General features: G+C 37.1%; 1 protein-coding gene and 1 long non-coding RNA gene across 4 annotated transcripts in view; one reads left to right on the top strand and one right to left on the bottom strand.

Annotated features, from left to right (window-relative positions):
• The window catches only part of LOC141570705 (uncharacterized), a 99494-nt gene that overhangs the window by 53880 nt on the left and 31831 nt on the right, over positions 1-13783 (top strand). The gene's annotated exons all lie outside the window — the stretch shown is intronic.
• The window catches only part of MAP3K1 (mitogen-activated protein kinase kinase kinase 1), an 81702-nt gene that overhangs the window by 34655 nt on the left and 33264 nt on the right, over positions 1-13783 (bottom strand). For all 3 annotated transcript variants that reach the window (XM_019743245.2, XM_019743253.2, XM_074328930.1), the window contains exons 2-6: positions 8034-8184; positions 4858-5058; positions 1225-1425; positions 708-824; positions 177-325 (exon numbers count right to left, since the gene is read on the bottom strand). In XM_019743245.2, the coding sequence (XP_019598804.2) occupies positions 177-325; positions 708-824; positions 1225-1425; positions 4858-5058; positions 8034-8184 (819 nt within the window). The remainder of the gene's footprint in view (positions 1-176; positions 326-707; positions 825-1224; positions 1426-4857; positions 5059-8033; positions 8185-13783) is intronic.

The following is a 13783-nucleotide window of genomic DNA, read 5'->3' on the forward strand; positions in this document are numbered from 1 at the left end:
ACATACCACACACACTCAGATGACCTTTAATATTTTTTACATTTAATTTTAACTTGAAAGCCAAGGTGCAATAGTTAAATCATTTTAGAGCAAATTAACAAGTAGATATAAAAAATTACCACTAAAATGAAAAATAACACTGGATTAATGCTTTTAAGTCCTTAAAAAGTCCTCACCTGTTTTCTGAGCTAGACGTAGAAGTACTAGATGATGACAATGTATGAGGATTGGACATGCGTGAAACAAACTTCTGGATGGTGTTACGAGACGGAGCTTTGATCCTTGAGCTGCGCCTACTGTGATATTTCTGGAACAAACTCTCAACCTGACGTTGAAAAAGACAGGAACAGTGATATCTGCGCCATAGTATACAGACGAAGAGTTCCAAAGGTTGAATTATATCTTTTATTTCAAGTTTTTCACAAAACCCATTTAAAAGTTTTAAAACTAAGAATACATATAGCTTACTAAGGACAATGTTTTTATTGCATTGCAGGTCAGTGTTTACTTGTTTTTCAGTCTAGAAGGAAAAAACTAGTCAATGGATTATAAGAGAACTATTTGTAAGCATCAAATAATTCTTATAGACCCCCTACATCTTCAAAATGACCACTATTTATTTAAACTAAGAGCTCATGGAAAAATTTTAGGAATATACCATAAAAATTTCATGACAATTTTACTCTAAAGCATTCATTTAAAATTACCTCAAAATTCTTTAAAGTTTTTCTCCATAACATTGGGTCCGAAGGTTCTAATTGAAACACCCGGAGCATAACAAATAACAGATGAATACAAAATGTTCCACGCCCACAGCTGCAGTTCTAAAGAGTTAAAAAAGTAAAAAAATAAAAACATGTGGTTCCATTAGAATTGTTCAGTCTATCACTTATTTTATATTTCCACGTTTATTATACTAAAATTTCTATTAATTTGTTTCATTTCCCTTATATAAGAAGATATGTAAAAAAAAGTCTACAGTTATCTCCATGAATTAATCTGATTTTTGGTGAATTTATTAAATAGATCAAATTTGTTTTCTAAAGTATATTAAGTCATAGTAAAAAACCTTCATAAATACATTAAAAATATTTATTAGCCCCCAATATATTTTAAATTTACTTTAGTTTACTAAAGAGAATTGATCTAAATTTAAGAATGTTACTGTGTAATTTTGGGTTAGTACCAGATGCTACTAAAATATAAAATGGTGACAAAGCCTACCTGAGGCCCAATAAACACCCGGTATTTATTGTCTGGACTATCTCCTCCAATCAGGAAAGAGTTGGGTCCTATTTGCTGCAGCAAGTACAGTCTGGCCCGCATCACTTTGTTTACACGGCGGTTTGTTTCCTCAGGGCTATATGGTGAGAAGCCATCTGGTGAAGGGGCTCTTCGAGGTGGTGTGATTCTCCCACTCTGAAACTTTACAACATTGTTTTGTTATTAGGAAAATTGCTTACTTTTCGATAAAAAACAATTACCCCAAAAAAGTCATACCAGACAGCCACGCAGCATTTTATATTCTGAAAATGCCTCAATATATACTGGGACAAAATGTATTTTGCAAATGCTTTTGTCTGAAATACTCATCACGAGTAAACGTCTACAAATCAGTCACTCCTACAACTAATGATAAATCTTTGGCCAAGAGAGACAACCATGTGGTAATATAAATTATAAATATTTGAGTTCTTTGAAAAGTATTATGTAAATCAAAATAAAAAGCATAAAAATTCATCTCATAAGCAGACAAAATGACTTGTTTCTAGTGATAAAATTTAAACATCCAATTTCCTGGCTTCCACTTAAGGTGTTACTAAATGCTGTTTTGCAACTGGAAATTTACAAGTAACGCCAAGGAATTCCTCCCATGGTACGTACGCTATGTAGAGAACTAATAGCAAATGGACTCTTCCCAGATTAAGACATCTCACTGGAGGCTAACAAAAACGGTCCTGTGGTGGGGGTGATACATGTCCCTCTCACTCCACTCCACTGATTCCCCTAGAACTTAGTCTTTCTATCAATGCCCATAGGAAATTACAGTTCTTTTTGAAGCCTAACTGAATACAGACAATACTGGCAGTAACATGAAGCAGTGAACACCCTCATAAAGTGCTGGTGGGAATGTAAAATGGTGCAGATGCTTTGGAAAATCTATGACCCAGCAATTCCACTCCTAGGTATAAACCCAAGAGAAATGAATAGATATATACACAAAAAAACTTGTACACAAATGTTCACAGCAGCTTTATTCATAACAGTCAAAAAGAGGAAACAACCCAAAATGTCCATCAACTGATGAACTGATAAACAAAATGTGTATCTTCATATAATAGTATATTATTCTACAATTAAAAATGAATGGGATATTGACAGAAGTTATACCATGGTTGAACCTGGAAAACATGCTAAGTGAAAGAAGCCAATTACAAAAGACATACATACTATATGATTCCATTTATATGAAACGTCCAGAATGGGCAAATTATATATGGAATCAGACAGTAGATCAGTGGTTGCCTTGGGCTAGGGCAAGACTGCTAATTGGTCTCGGATTTGTTTTTGGGGTGATGAAAATGTTTTGAAATTTATTGTAGCGATGGGTACAACTCTATGAATATATCAGAAACCAACAGATTATATAATTTAAACAGGTGAATTGTATAGTATGTGAATTATATTTCAATAAAGTCATTGAAATATAACTGTTTTTAATAGGCAGTACTTAAAAGTAAAAACAAAAACAAAAATAAGTACACATGCACATGCTATTTGAGCTGCTAAACGTTCAGGCTATGAATGTGCTCACAGATGTGCAAAATGATGTATGCATAAAAATATTTTTGTTCCATTGTTTTTTAGTAATTAAAGGTTAAGAAGGAATATAAGTGTCCATTGGTATGTAGTTCATTAAATAAACTATGATTTATCTAGATGATAAAGTGCTATGTAGCTGTTCAAAAGAATGAGGGCATAACTTTGTCTAGCATGTATCCCAAAGTGGGTGGAAGGGGGCAGGGAGATGTAATTCTGTACATACAGTACTTGTGATAGACTTGTACTTTGATGGCCCCCATGAAGCACAGCTCCCCGTATTCACACCCTATGTAGTACCTACCACACCAATTCTGGATTTGGGCATGTAATTGGCACTGGGCAGTAAGACATTAGCAAACATGATGGGAGTCATGGTTTGACAAGAGCTATGTTGGGACTTGCCCTCTTGAAACACTTTGGTTTTTCGTTTTGGCTTAACAGAAATTTATTGTCTCATAATTCGAGAGGCTCAAAGTCCACGATCAAAGTGTTAGCAGGGCTGGTTCCTTCTGAGTGCTATGAGAGAATCTGTTCCATGTTGTCTCCTAGCTTGAAACATTTCTTGTTACAACCCAACTACCTTGCTATGAGGAAGAGATGCCACCAGCCCCCAACTGTCTAGCACCCCAGGTGAAGCACCAGACAGGTGAATGAAGCAGCAGTCTTGGGTATTTCAGCTTTAGCAGATGACATGGAGAGCAGACACAAGCCAGTCCTGCTGAGCCCTGCCCAATTTGCAGATTCATAAGCTTATTAATAAATGAGTGATCTTATTTTAAGTTAAAAAAAAAAAAGCAAATTTAAAGGTGTGTCAATATAAAGCCAATAAATACTCCTGGGTAACTCTGGCTTCACTGTAAAAAAATTTACTTAAAATTTCCTTTTTGAAGGATTTATATGCTTTTACAACCTCAGATCTGAGGAAAACCAAATCTCCCCCTTGTGGTCACTATCAATCATTTTTCCATTCACTCATTTGCTCTTCAAGGTTAAATAAAATAAGTTTTAACTTTCATTTCTGCCACTAGAAGTCTCTCTCATAAAGTTCGCACCTATCTTTTTGCAAATCTCTTTGATGTTTTAATATAGCTGACGTAATATAGAAGACAGATGGATTCCCATTGGTGCTTCTGCATTCAATATGCTGTAACATGATGTTTTGGTTAAAGTGCATGAAGAAATCTGGCCTCACACATACATGTAGCTGGAAAAGGTATTTTAATAGCCTTTTCAAATAATTATGAATATTCTTCTTTGATACTACACCAAAGAAGTGGTTTCTTAAAGAAGGCTGAAATGTGGAATCTGAAACCACATCAACAAACTTTTCCTACATATGTTGTATTAAAATCCAGGTTGTGTATCTTACACACTTTGAATGGATCATTTACCAAAAATGATTTTGTTTCCTCATGTACTGCTCATTTGGAGAATACTGGTTCACTAATTTATGCGGATCTTCCAAATGTTCACCCATTTCATTGTGCAGTATGAAAAAAAAAAAAAAAACACCCAAAAGACATCCCGTTTGCTACTATCACCCATCTCATTAGAAAAGTCTAAGTTTTGGGAAGCTATCAAGCTTAGGTGAAATGAGTTTTACAAAATTCTGATTTTTGCTTTAATCTCAAATTTTACCACTGGTGAAAAAAACTTTCAATTGTTTTCCTTGATATGAGTCTCACTTATTTAATTCATCTTAAGGAAAATGTGTGCCAAGTACCCGAGTGAAGAATATAATTTCTACTGTCATAGCTTTAATTTAGGTGACTGTACCAGCAGCTTTACCCACCACTGTAAATGTCAGTGCAGTGAAAGAGGCAAATGACATCTATTTTATTGCAAAATTAGTTTGGACCTAATGGATCCACAGAAAGGGTCTCAAGACCTGCCCTCTACTCCCAATCAAGGGTCTGTAGACTACACACACTTTGAAAGTTGCCGCTCTAACAGATGGTTAGCCAACCTTTTCTGTATTATAAATGAGTCTACGAATTGTAGAAACTTAACGTATTTATTAAAATATTAACTTACAGGCACTGGGGAAACTCTTTTTCTCCTTACTCCTGGAGATTCTGATTTCACTGTTCGACCTGACGGGGAGCTGCCCGGGGAAGGACTGCGCCGGCCTTTGGGAGCTGGTGACGCGGTGCTCGCCGGGCCCTCTCCTTGGGACTCAGCTGCCAAGTTATTAATTTCAGATCCATCTCCTTTAATTGGGATTGGTTTCACCACCTGAATTAAAATTCCAATATTTTTATTACTTAAAAATATAAGAAAGTAAGTAAATCTGAACATAATAGGCTAAGAAATGAACTCCCTGAGTTTTATTATGCAATATTATACAAATATGACAATATATCAAGTTTTATTTAGTATTACTTTAAGCCATAAATGTAAGACTATTTTACCCACACATATTTATCATTTAGGCTTCAACAGTAGTTAAAATGTTATCATACATAATTTCAGAATTTGGTGTCACCTGTTATTATATGCCCTAAATCACTTAACATTCAAAACCAACAATCAAAGGTTAGTCAACAACATGAAAAATAAGCACTTAGAACTTCAACAGTTAACTTATTCAACTAGATTAAAGTAGATGTTTTCTTTTTCATTTGTATTGAAAAAATGTAGGACTTGAAAACAATACTGAGTATAATGTGAAGTACTCAGTCTGATTAATAATTTCGTTTTTTCTTGGCAATGTTATATTACAATAGACACTTTAGACATATATTTTAGAAATACCAAAGAAGCTAGAAGTTTAAAGATCAAGCTCTCAAGTGAAAATGCAGTTTATGAGACCTGCTATTTTTGAACTATGAGGGCTTTCAGACTTAACGTAGCTGTGACCAAAAGGCTCAACTCTGTAGCCTGGGCACACTCAAAGCTCAGCACACTTTTCTGGCCTTTCTCCCACCACCACTCCTGTCCTCCTAGCGAGGCGCTCTGCCCACCCACCCGGTCCTCTTCGTGGGCTTTCACTCGCACTGGTCCTCCTAAATCTACACCTCCAGCCTGCAGCGCCCCAGACAGCGTACCTTCACCTGGTGAAAATGCGCCCATCTTGTAAAGCTCAGATAGAATCCGACCTTTTACAAAACCTCCCTTAACTCGACCGGCCTCACATTCTTCCTCTTTGCTAAGTCATTATTGCTCTTCTGCCCACCCCACACATTTAGCACTTAATCACAAACTGCTTTGTGATAGTTCATGCCTTTATTTTTATTTATTGTCCATAAGTCGTATTTTCACAGTTGGAGATATTTATACCTCCCTCATGTTTCAAGGAGGATTTGATGTAACCTACACAAAACATAATAAAAACAGCCAAACTCAGACCTTCAAAGTAGACTCTAAGTTTCTTAAGGATAATATGAAATCTACATTAGATGCAGGGTGGCATAAGGACTATGTGAGATCTGTCTTATTCCTCACATTTCTTCCGTCTTGTCCCCTGTCCTGTACACAGACAGGGTATTAAGTATTTGCTGGAAAGCGAAAAGTGAGAAAAGACAAAATCTGGTCTTAGATCACCAGATGTTCTTAGTTCATATGTATTAAAGGATAAATAGTGGGCTTCTTTTTAAAAAGTTGTGATTTCTGCTCTGTGGTTTTCTCAAAAGATTTAGACTCTCTACCAGCTCAAGGAATTCCAGAAAGCAGCATGTTCAAACTTCAGATGGTTTTAATTGTTCAAAAGCTGTTTATATTAATTGGGTAGAAATCTGCCACCTACTATAAAATGTTTCAATAGAACTTTCTCTTTTCTAACATGAACCTTTAATACCTTCATCCTCTGACATGATTACTAAAATGGTGAGGCGTTCTCCCCACACTACTTCATATGAGGAATAATGGAAGAAATGTGGACACTTAGCTGGAAAGGAAAGGACTCATGGGTAATGTAGCAGCTAAAAAAGGTGGTATCTACAGGAACAAATGAATATATTCTGAATTAGCTCCATGGCTTAGAACCAATGGGTAGAACGTACAAGACAGACTGCAGCTCAACAATGATGGATGTCCAGAATCTCAGGGGCTTGGGGATGTTTAAGAGGTCAGTCAGTCCTAGACATCTAATAGAACTTTCGGAGATGATAGACATGTTCTGTAATTGCACTGCTGAGTTACAGAAGCCACTGGCCACATGTGGCTATGAGCATTTGAAATGTGGCCAGTATGACTGAGGAACTCAACTTACTTTTATTCATGTTGAATTTAAATTTAAACTTAAACAGGCATATGGGATGAATATAGGGCTAGATAATCATTTGGCAATTGTATAGTTTAGGGGCTTCAAATATCAAATGAGTGGTTTGCTCAGTAACATGATAATACCCACCTCCCCTTGCCCCCTGACACACACACACACCCCTAATGAATCCTAAATTGCCATCTCTGTTTATAAAGAACAAATAAAACAACAACCAAAAACTTGTGATATAGACTGGTTGGTACTGGGCCATTGTCACAACTGAGATCTTCTTCCTTTTTAAGAATGAAGAAGCATATTTTGTAGATTTCATATACAGGCATATCTAGTTTTATTGTACATTGCTTTATTGTACTTCACAGATGTCGTGTTGTTTACTCTCCACCAGCAAAAACATTATGACTCACTTTATTGCAATACTTGCTTTACTGCGGTGGCTGGAACCAAACCCACTATATCTCTAAGGTATGTCTGAACTTTAAAAGAGAAAAATAATGGCAAAAGATGAACTACGCCTGCCTTTCCTAGTTTAGGAATCTACTATTCTTTCCCCATACCCTGGGTATCTTCTTACTCTGTCTCACACCCATGGCTATTTCATTTTTTCTGGTTCCTGGAAGATTTCTGGAATTAAGATCCTTGGATCCTACCTTAGAGATAAAACATGAAAATAAATTTTGAAAAATTGCCTTTCTTTTTAAAGTTTTAAGTACAATATAAACCTCTTATCAAAGGATTTTAGATACTGACATTAGAGGGCAGTGTTGCTTTAAGCAAGTCTGCACCCAACCAACCAGTTTAGAACAAGTTGCTTAATGAGCATAGTTTTAGCTATGTTTTGTTCCAAGTGGTTAGAATATCAAGCAGATAAAACTACTGCATTTAAAATGAAGATGAAAACAAAAAGCTTACAAGAGGATCTATTTATGCTTGATTTCCCATGTCCTCCTATGCCTCCTTCCTTATAGCGGGGACCACAGCCACTCACCACAGGGCCTCTCCTGTTTCTCCTCTCCAGCCACTCGTGCTTCCAGGCGGGCATGCAGGTGGCCTTCAGCTTCTCCCTGATCATTCGTTCTTCTGGGCGGTCATCCATCTTGTGCAACCCCTTGAGAGTTTCTTTATTCTCCATCTCACGACTACAGTGGAGGGAGAAACAAGGAGAATGAGATTTAGACAGGACAAATAATTTGCAAGAACAGAACAATACAGTTCTATTTTGTCCTTTCAATGACACGTAACTAAAAAGATAACTGCTAAAAGTCTCCCAATGATTTAAGCAAAATATGAAAGTATGATTGTGGAGCATACATACATACTGCTCTACTGCTGTATTTATAATGTGGGTAGTGTTGAGTGTCGCCTGATAACAGGAGTTTAATAATGCCTTCAGAAAGAAAGGTTCTATTTAGAAGGTTCAGGCTTACTAATAATATGAAAGCAGACCTTTGTTTCCAGGTGGTTAACATAATGGATCCTAAGACATTAAGCACCGTATTAACAAATACATGTGAAGATTGCAGTGTTTCTAATGATACCATTCTATTATACAAATATGCAGCAGAGTATTTTACTACTCTTTATCGTGCAGAATTTCCAGTAATTTAGGTCAATATAAATAGAATCTGGTAGATATGCTCGTTTCTGAAATAAGCTAAATATTGAGTAAGCTAGGTAAAACCTAATCACATCTTCTATGATCCCACAATATTTTTTCAAAGCCAAATGATTAAATTGCATTATCAGAACAATAATCCCGTGACAAAGTATTTGGGTACTCCATATACAGTACACTCATATCCACTCACATGTGGATGTATACAACACACAAGATGCATGTGCATCGCTTTTAAAACCTGGTTCATAAGGAAACAGTTAAAGCAATTGCACTCTGGAGGACACAATTTTAAAAATAGCTAACTTCAGTAACTATTTTGGAAATTCTATCAAGTTACAGAACAGTGATTTTTCTACTCTGATAGGAAAAGGAAATACTCGAGGAAATACCAGAGATGATAACCACAAACTTACTAAGTCAAATTCAGACTCTTCTAGGAATTTTCCAGCTAATTATAACTATAAAGCAGCAGTATCTTCAGAGAACTAGCATAAAAACCCACTTAGAACTAAATATGCACTAGAAAGGAAATGGTTAACTGGTTTTACTGAAGCATCAATACTGTGAGGGGAGTGAAAACCAATATGTTAAATACCTCTGTGCCAGAGACTGCCCTAGATATTTTTAGGAATGCAAAGGCACATAACATTTGAAACTTGCAAATGGGCATTAAAACCATGTAGAGTATTTCTACCACACAGGCATAAAAAAACTGTCACAAAGAAAGAGGCAATATGAGTAGAAAAAAGGTAAATAAATGAAAGAGAGCTAGAATGAGAAAAGAAGGTGGTAGGGAGGGAGGGAGGGAGGGGAAAAGAAAAGAAAGGAGAGAAAGAGAAAGAAAGACTGATTCTCTTGTTTACTTAGAAGTGTTTGGCTGCTTTTCCTGCTCTGATTATATCATAAAATATAAATGTTAGTGGTGGGTGGGAAGAAGAGTAACAGGGAGGGAAAGGGAAAAGAAAGGGAGAGAGAAAGAAGAGGAGAATAAGAAAAAAGGAGGGGGAAGAGAGGGTGAGGGAAAGGAGGGTTGAGGATGGGAGGGATTTAAGGAGGGAGAGGGGAAAAGGAGGGTAGGGAAGAGGAGTGGACAGTAGAGAGAGAACTGTTTTCCCCAAATTCATCCTGCTCAGTCAATACTTACCCAAGGAAACTCAGATTTATAGGCACTGGACTTTATGGGCTGATGGCATACCAAGAATTCACTTACAACTCTCCAGTTTGAAAAGCAAACACATTCCCCTCCTGTAACAATGGTGCAGGGCGTGGCTAAGGTTCCCAGGCTAATTCTCAAAAAATAAAACATTGTGGAACTGCAGTGCATTTTTACACCAGAAGTTCCTGCACTCCCAGACAAAGGTGCTTATCTCCTCCTCCTCTAGATTTGTTTTATTGAATATCTCTTTTTGGTTCTGTATTCTCAGTGTCTCTCTTCCTGGCACCCACCCAAACATGTAGAGGACTCTCCCTGTCTAAACAAATCTTCCTGATGATGAGGCCTCCTTACACTCAGCATGCCTTGCCTCTTTCCTTGCCACTTGTTTGAAAAGAATATAATCTTTTAAACCAATTTCTTATTATAAATAATAGGGGATGAGCATACCAGGAGCTCAACTTTTGTACATACCTAAGATTGTTTCTTTAGAATAAGTGCCCTGAAATGGATTTACTGGGTCAAAATGTACATTTTTTGGTACATTAAGACTTTTGATAATAATAGCAAATTACCTTCTGGAATACATATATCCATTCAAAACTCCCCAAGTCAAGTTGTTAACTTAGCTGGTCTGAACTAGCAACAGACTCCTAAGGGGGTTTCTTCACTTTGAATCTTATTCCTAAGCAATGCAGGCTTCACAGAGCACCCCGGCTCACTGCCCCCATTTAAAGCCGTTTGGTGGTTTCTTCCCCCCCCCCAGTACTTAGACTAAAATCCAAAATGTTTCACAGGGCCCAGGAGGCTCTGCACCGCCTGCTCTTACCTGACCTGGTCACCCAGACCCCCACCCCACCCTTCCCTTTCTTTCACTGCCTAAAAAACTCTCCTTCTTGCTCAGGGCTTTTACACAGGCTGCTTGCTTCTCACGAGTCTACTTTTCACCTCCTTAACTTCTACCCACTCTTTAGCTTTTCTTCAACTCCTAATCTCAATTAGGAATCCCTAACTCCATTCTTTCACCTTTCCTTTAAAGTGCTCATTGCAATTGTCAGCTCCTCCCTGCAACTGAGGGCAGGTGCCAGCATTTTATCTATCACTATATACCCAACATCTAACAATGTCTGGCTTCAAATAGGTATTAAAACATATATTAAAGGAATGATTATTTATTAACATCTTTGGCAGCCCTAAGGACCTTCCTAGTTTTAAAATTTAATAACTACTCATATTAATCTTTTTTTAAAAATATTTTTTTAATTTTTTTAATTATTTATTTTATTTAAATTTATTAGGGTGACAATTGTTAGTAAAATTACATAGATTTCAGGAGTACAATTCTGTATTACATCATCTATAAATCCCATTGTGTGTTCACCACCCAGAGTCAGTTCTCCTTCCATCGCCATATATTTGGTCCCCCTTTACCCTCATCTCCCACCCCCCCACCCCCCTTACCCTCTGGTAACCACTAAACTATTGTCTGTGTCTACGAGTTTTTGTTTCTCATTTGTTTGTCTTGTTCTTTTGTTTTTGGTTTATATACCACATATCAGTGAAATCATATGGTTCTCTGCTTTTTCTGTCTGACTTATTTCGCTCAGCATTACATTCTCAAGATCCATCCATGTTGTCACAAATGTTCCTATATCATCTTTTCTTACTGCCGAATAGTATTCCATTGTGTATATATATACCACAACTTCTTTATCCATTCATCTATCGAAGGACATTTTGGTTGTTTCCATGTCTTGGCCACCGTAATATTAATCTTTTTACAGTTCTGTATTTAATTAAGACTAAATTTGCAATTTCAATGTTATTCAGTAGACCAATTTTCATTGTTCCTAAATTAATCTGCAACTATAAACCAAAGTGTTCTTTCTAATGTCGTCATAAGTAATAATTTAATTAATTCTAAAATGTGTTTTTTCACATTTTAATATCTCTGAAACCTAAATGCCTCTTATAATCAAATGTCATAATTTAATTGGCAGGGTTTTTTACTTTCCTTTCTTCATAGTATATAAAATAATGGTATAATTTACAACCAACGGGATCTTAGAGTCAGTGACATATACAGTAAATCCTATTCTACCTGTCAGGAAAAAAAAAATCATACCTACTCAGTTTCACCTGTCTCTGAAATAGAAACCAAACTGGGAGGAAAAACTTTTTCTTACATACTTTTATTGTTTTGTTATAATCCTAACATATAGCCTTCATAGATCAGATATACGCAGGATTTTATTTTTTACCAGATATGTGTGTGTGCTCGCATGTATATAACAGTAATTTGTCATCTTATCCAATTAATGTAATAGCTATAGCAGGAAACATCTTTAAATATTTGCAAAATCTCCAGGAGATGAGAGGGCCTGTAATCAGTTTGATTAAACATGAGTGTTTTGGAGAGTTATTTTTGCCCTATTTATATCTAGAACCATACCTGTTATTTTAACTAAAATAACAGCTTGTATATTTCTGACTTTTTAGCAAAACAAACATGTATTTTTGGAATACTTTGAAGACTTAAAAAAAGTAAACAAATAAAATTTTAGCTAGATAAACATGAGAAATTTAAACCATTGTTACAGAATACGCTTTATCTTCCTTTGCTGTTATTTAGAAAACAGGTTTCTAAACATTCCTCAGAATGAATTTGTGATTGACCCAGAGCTTCAAAGAACCTTTCTCTCCTGAGGTTTCTAGTTCTAGTCTCTTTCTAGACCTACAGAATTTACCTGCTAAAAAAATAAGATGCTTCAGAGGTCCCTTCTCAATGAAGTCACTTGGTCTTCCCTTCATCTGATGCCACTGGTACCAGCCATTGTTGACTGGACTGTCATTCCTGTAGATCTCCCATCTCTTGACTTCTAGAAGATTTTTTTCCTAGTTCTGTTTCTAACACTGCTGCTAATCTCATAGGTATCATACACTAGACCCTTTTCCTGGAGCCCCTTCAATGCCAGCCATTGCCCTCTTCTCACAGCACTAAAGTACTTCCTCCTTAAGCACACCAAGATTATTTCCTACCTCTCTACATTTGCAGATGACATTTTCCCCGACACCTCATATGCCTTCAGTAAAGAATTTCAAACCACTGTTCTATAGCCGTTAGCTACTGCCTCGCAGTATATTCTGATAATAATTGTAATACAGCATAAACTAGAGTACATATTTAAGTATCTGCTTCCCTCACCGCATTGGGAGCTCTTCTGGGACAGGTTACAACATCTTACTCACTTTTCTATCCTCAGTGCCACTTTTCTATCCTCCTGGACAGGCCACAGAAGGCTCCCAACATGAAGTGAGAGGGCCTATCCAGCCACAACCACCGCCCCTTCTAAGGGTGGTGTCTGATGCCTAAGGCACCAAGCTTTATACATCTGAACCCATCCTGCAGTCCACAGTGGGCAACAATACGCCCTGATCCAAAGACCCTCTATACTGGATGGTACTGTACCAACGACTTGAGAGAAGAGGAGAGGGGAAGGAGAGGGGAAGGAGAAGAGAGGGGAGGGTGGGGGCAGGAGAGGGGAGGGACAAGGGAGGGTAGGGTGTGGAGGAGAGAGCAAGGGAGGAACTATCTTCCAAAACAAAACCGGGCCACTGTGGGATCCTTAAAAATTAAGTTTCCAAGTAAAAGGCAAAAGGAGTGACTTCGGTAAGTAACAACACAGGCTAACAATCCTTCACCATGGACAGGGCGCTGTGCTAACAGTTCCACATGGCTCATCCCAGTCAAGTCTCACCAGATGGGACTCTTACTGTCCCGCTGGCAAATAAGAAAATGACAAGGAAGTTATTAGGTGTCCAAGGTGGCAAGGTCTGTATGTGAAAAACACAGGATTTAAACTCAGGTATGAATGATTCCACAGTCTTGTTTCCTACAGGGCAAAAGGAAAATCGGTCTTCAAAAGTGCTTAAAATTCGTTGACCTAGTAATTTGTAAAAGACTGAC

This window comes from Rhinolophus sinicus, linkage group LG03 (genome assembly GCF_036562045.2).
Source record: "Rhinolophus sinicus isolate RSC01 linkage group LG03, ASM3656204v1, whole genome shotgun sequence".
Classification (NCBI taxonomy): Eukaryota; Metazoa; Chordata; class Mammalia; order Chiroptera; family Rhinolophidae; genus Rhinolophus; species Rhinolophus sinicus.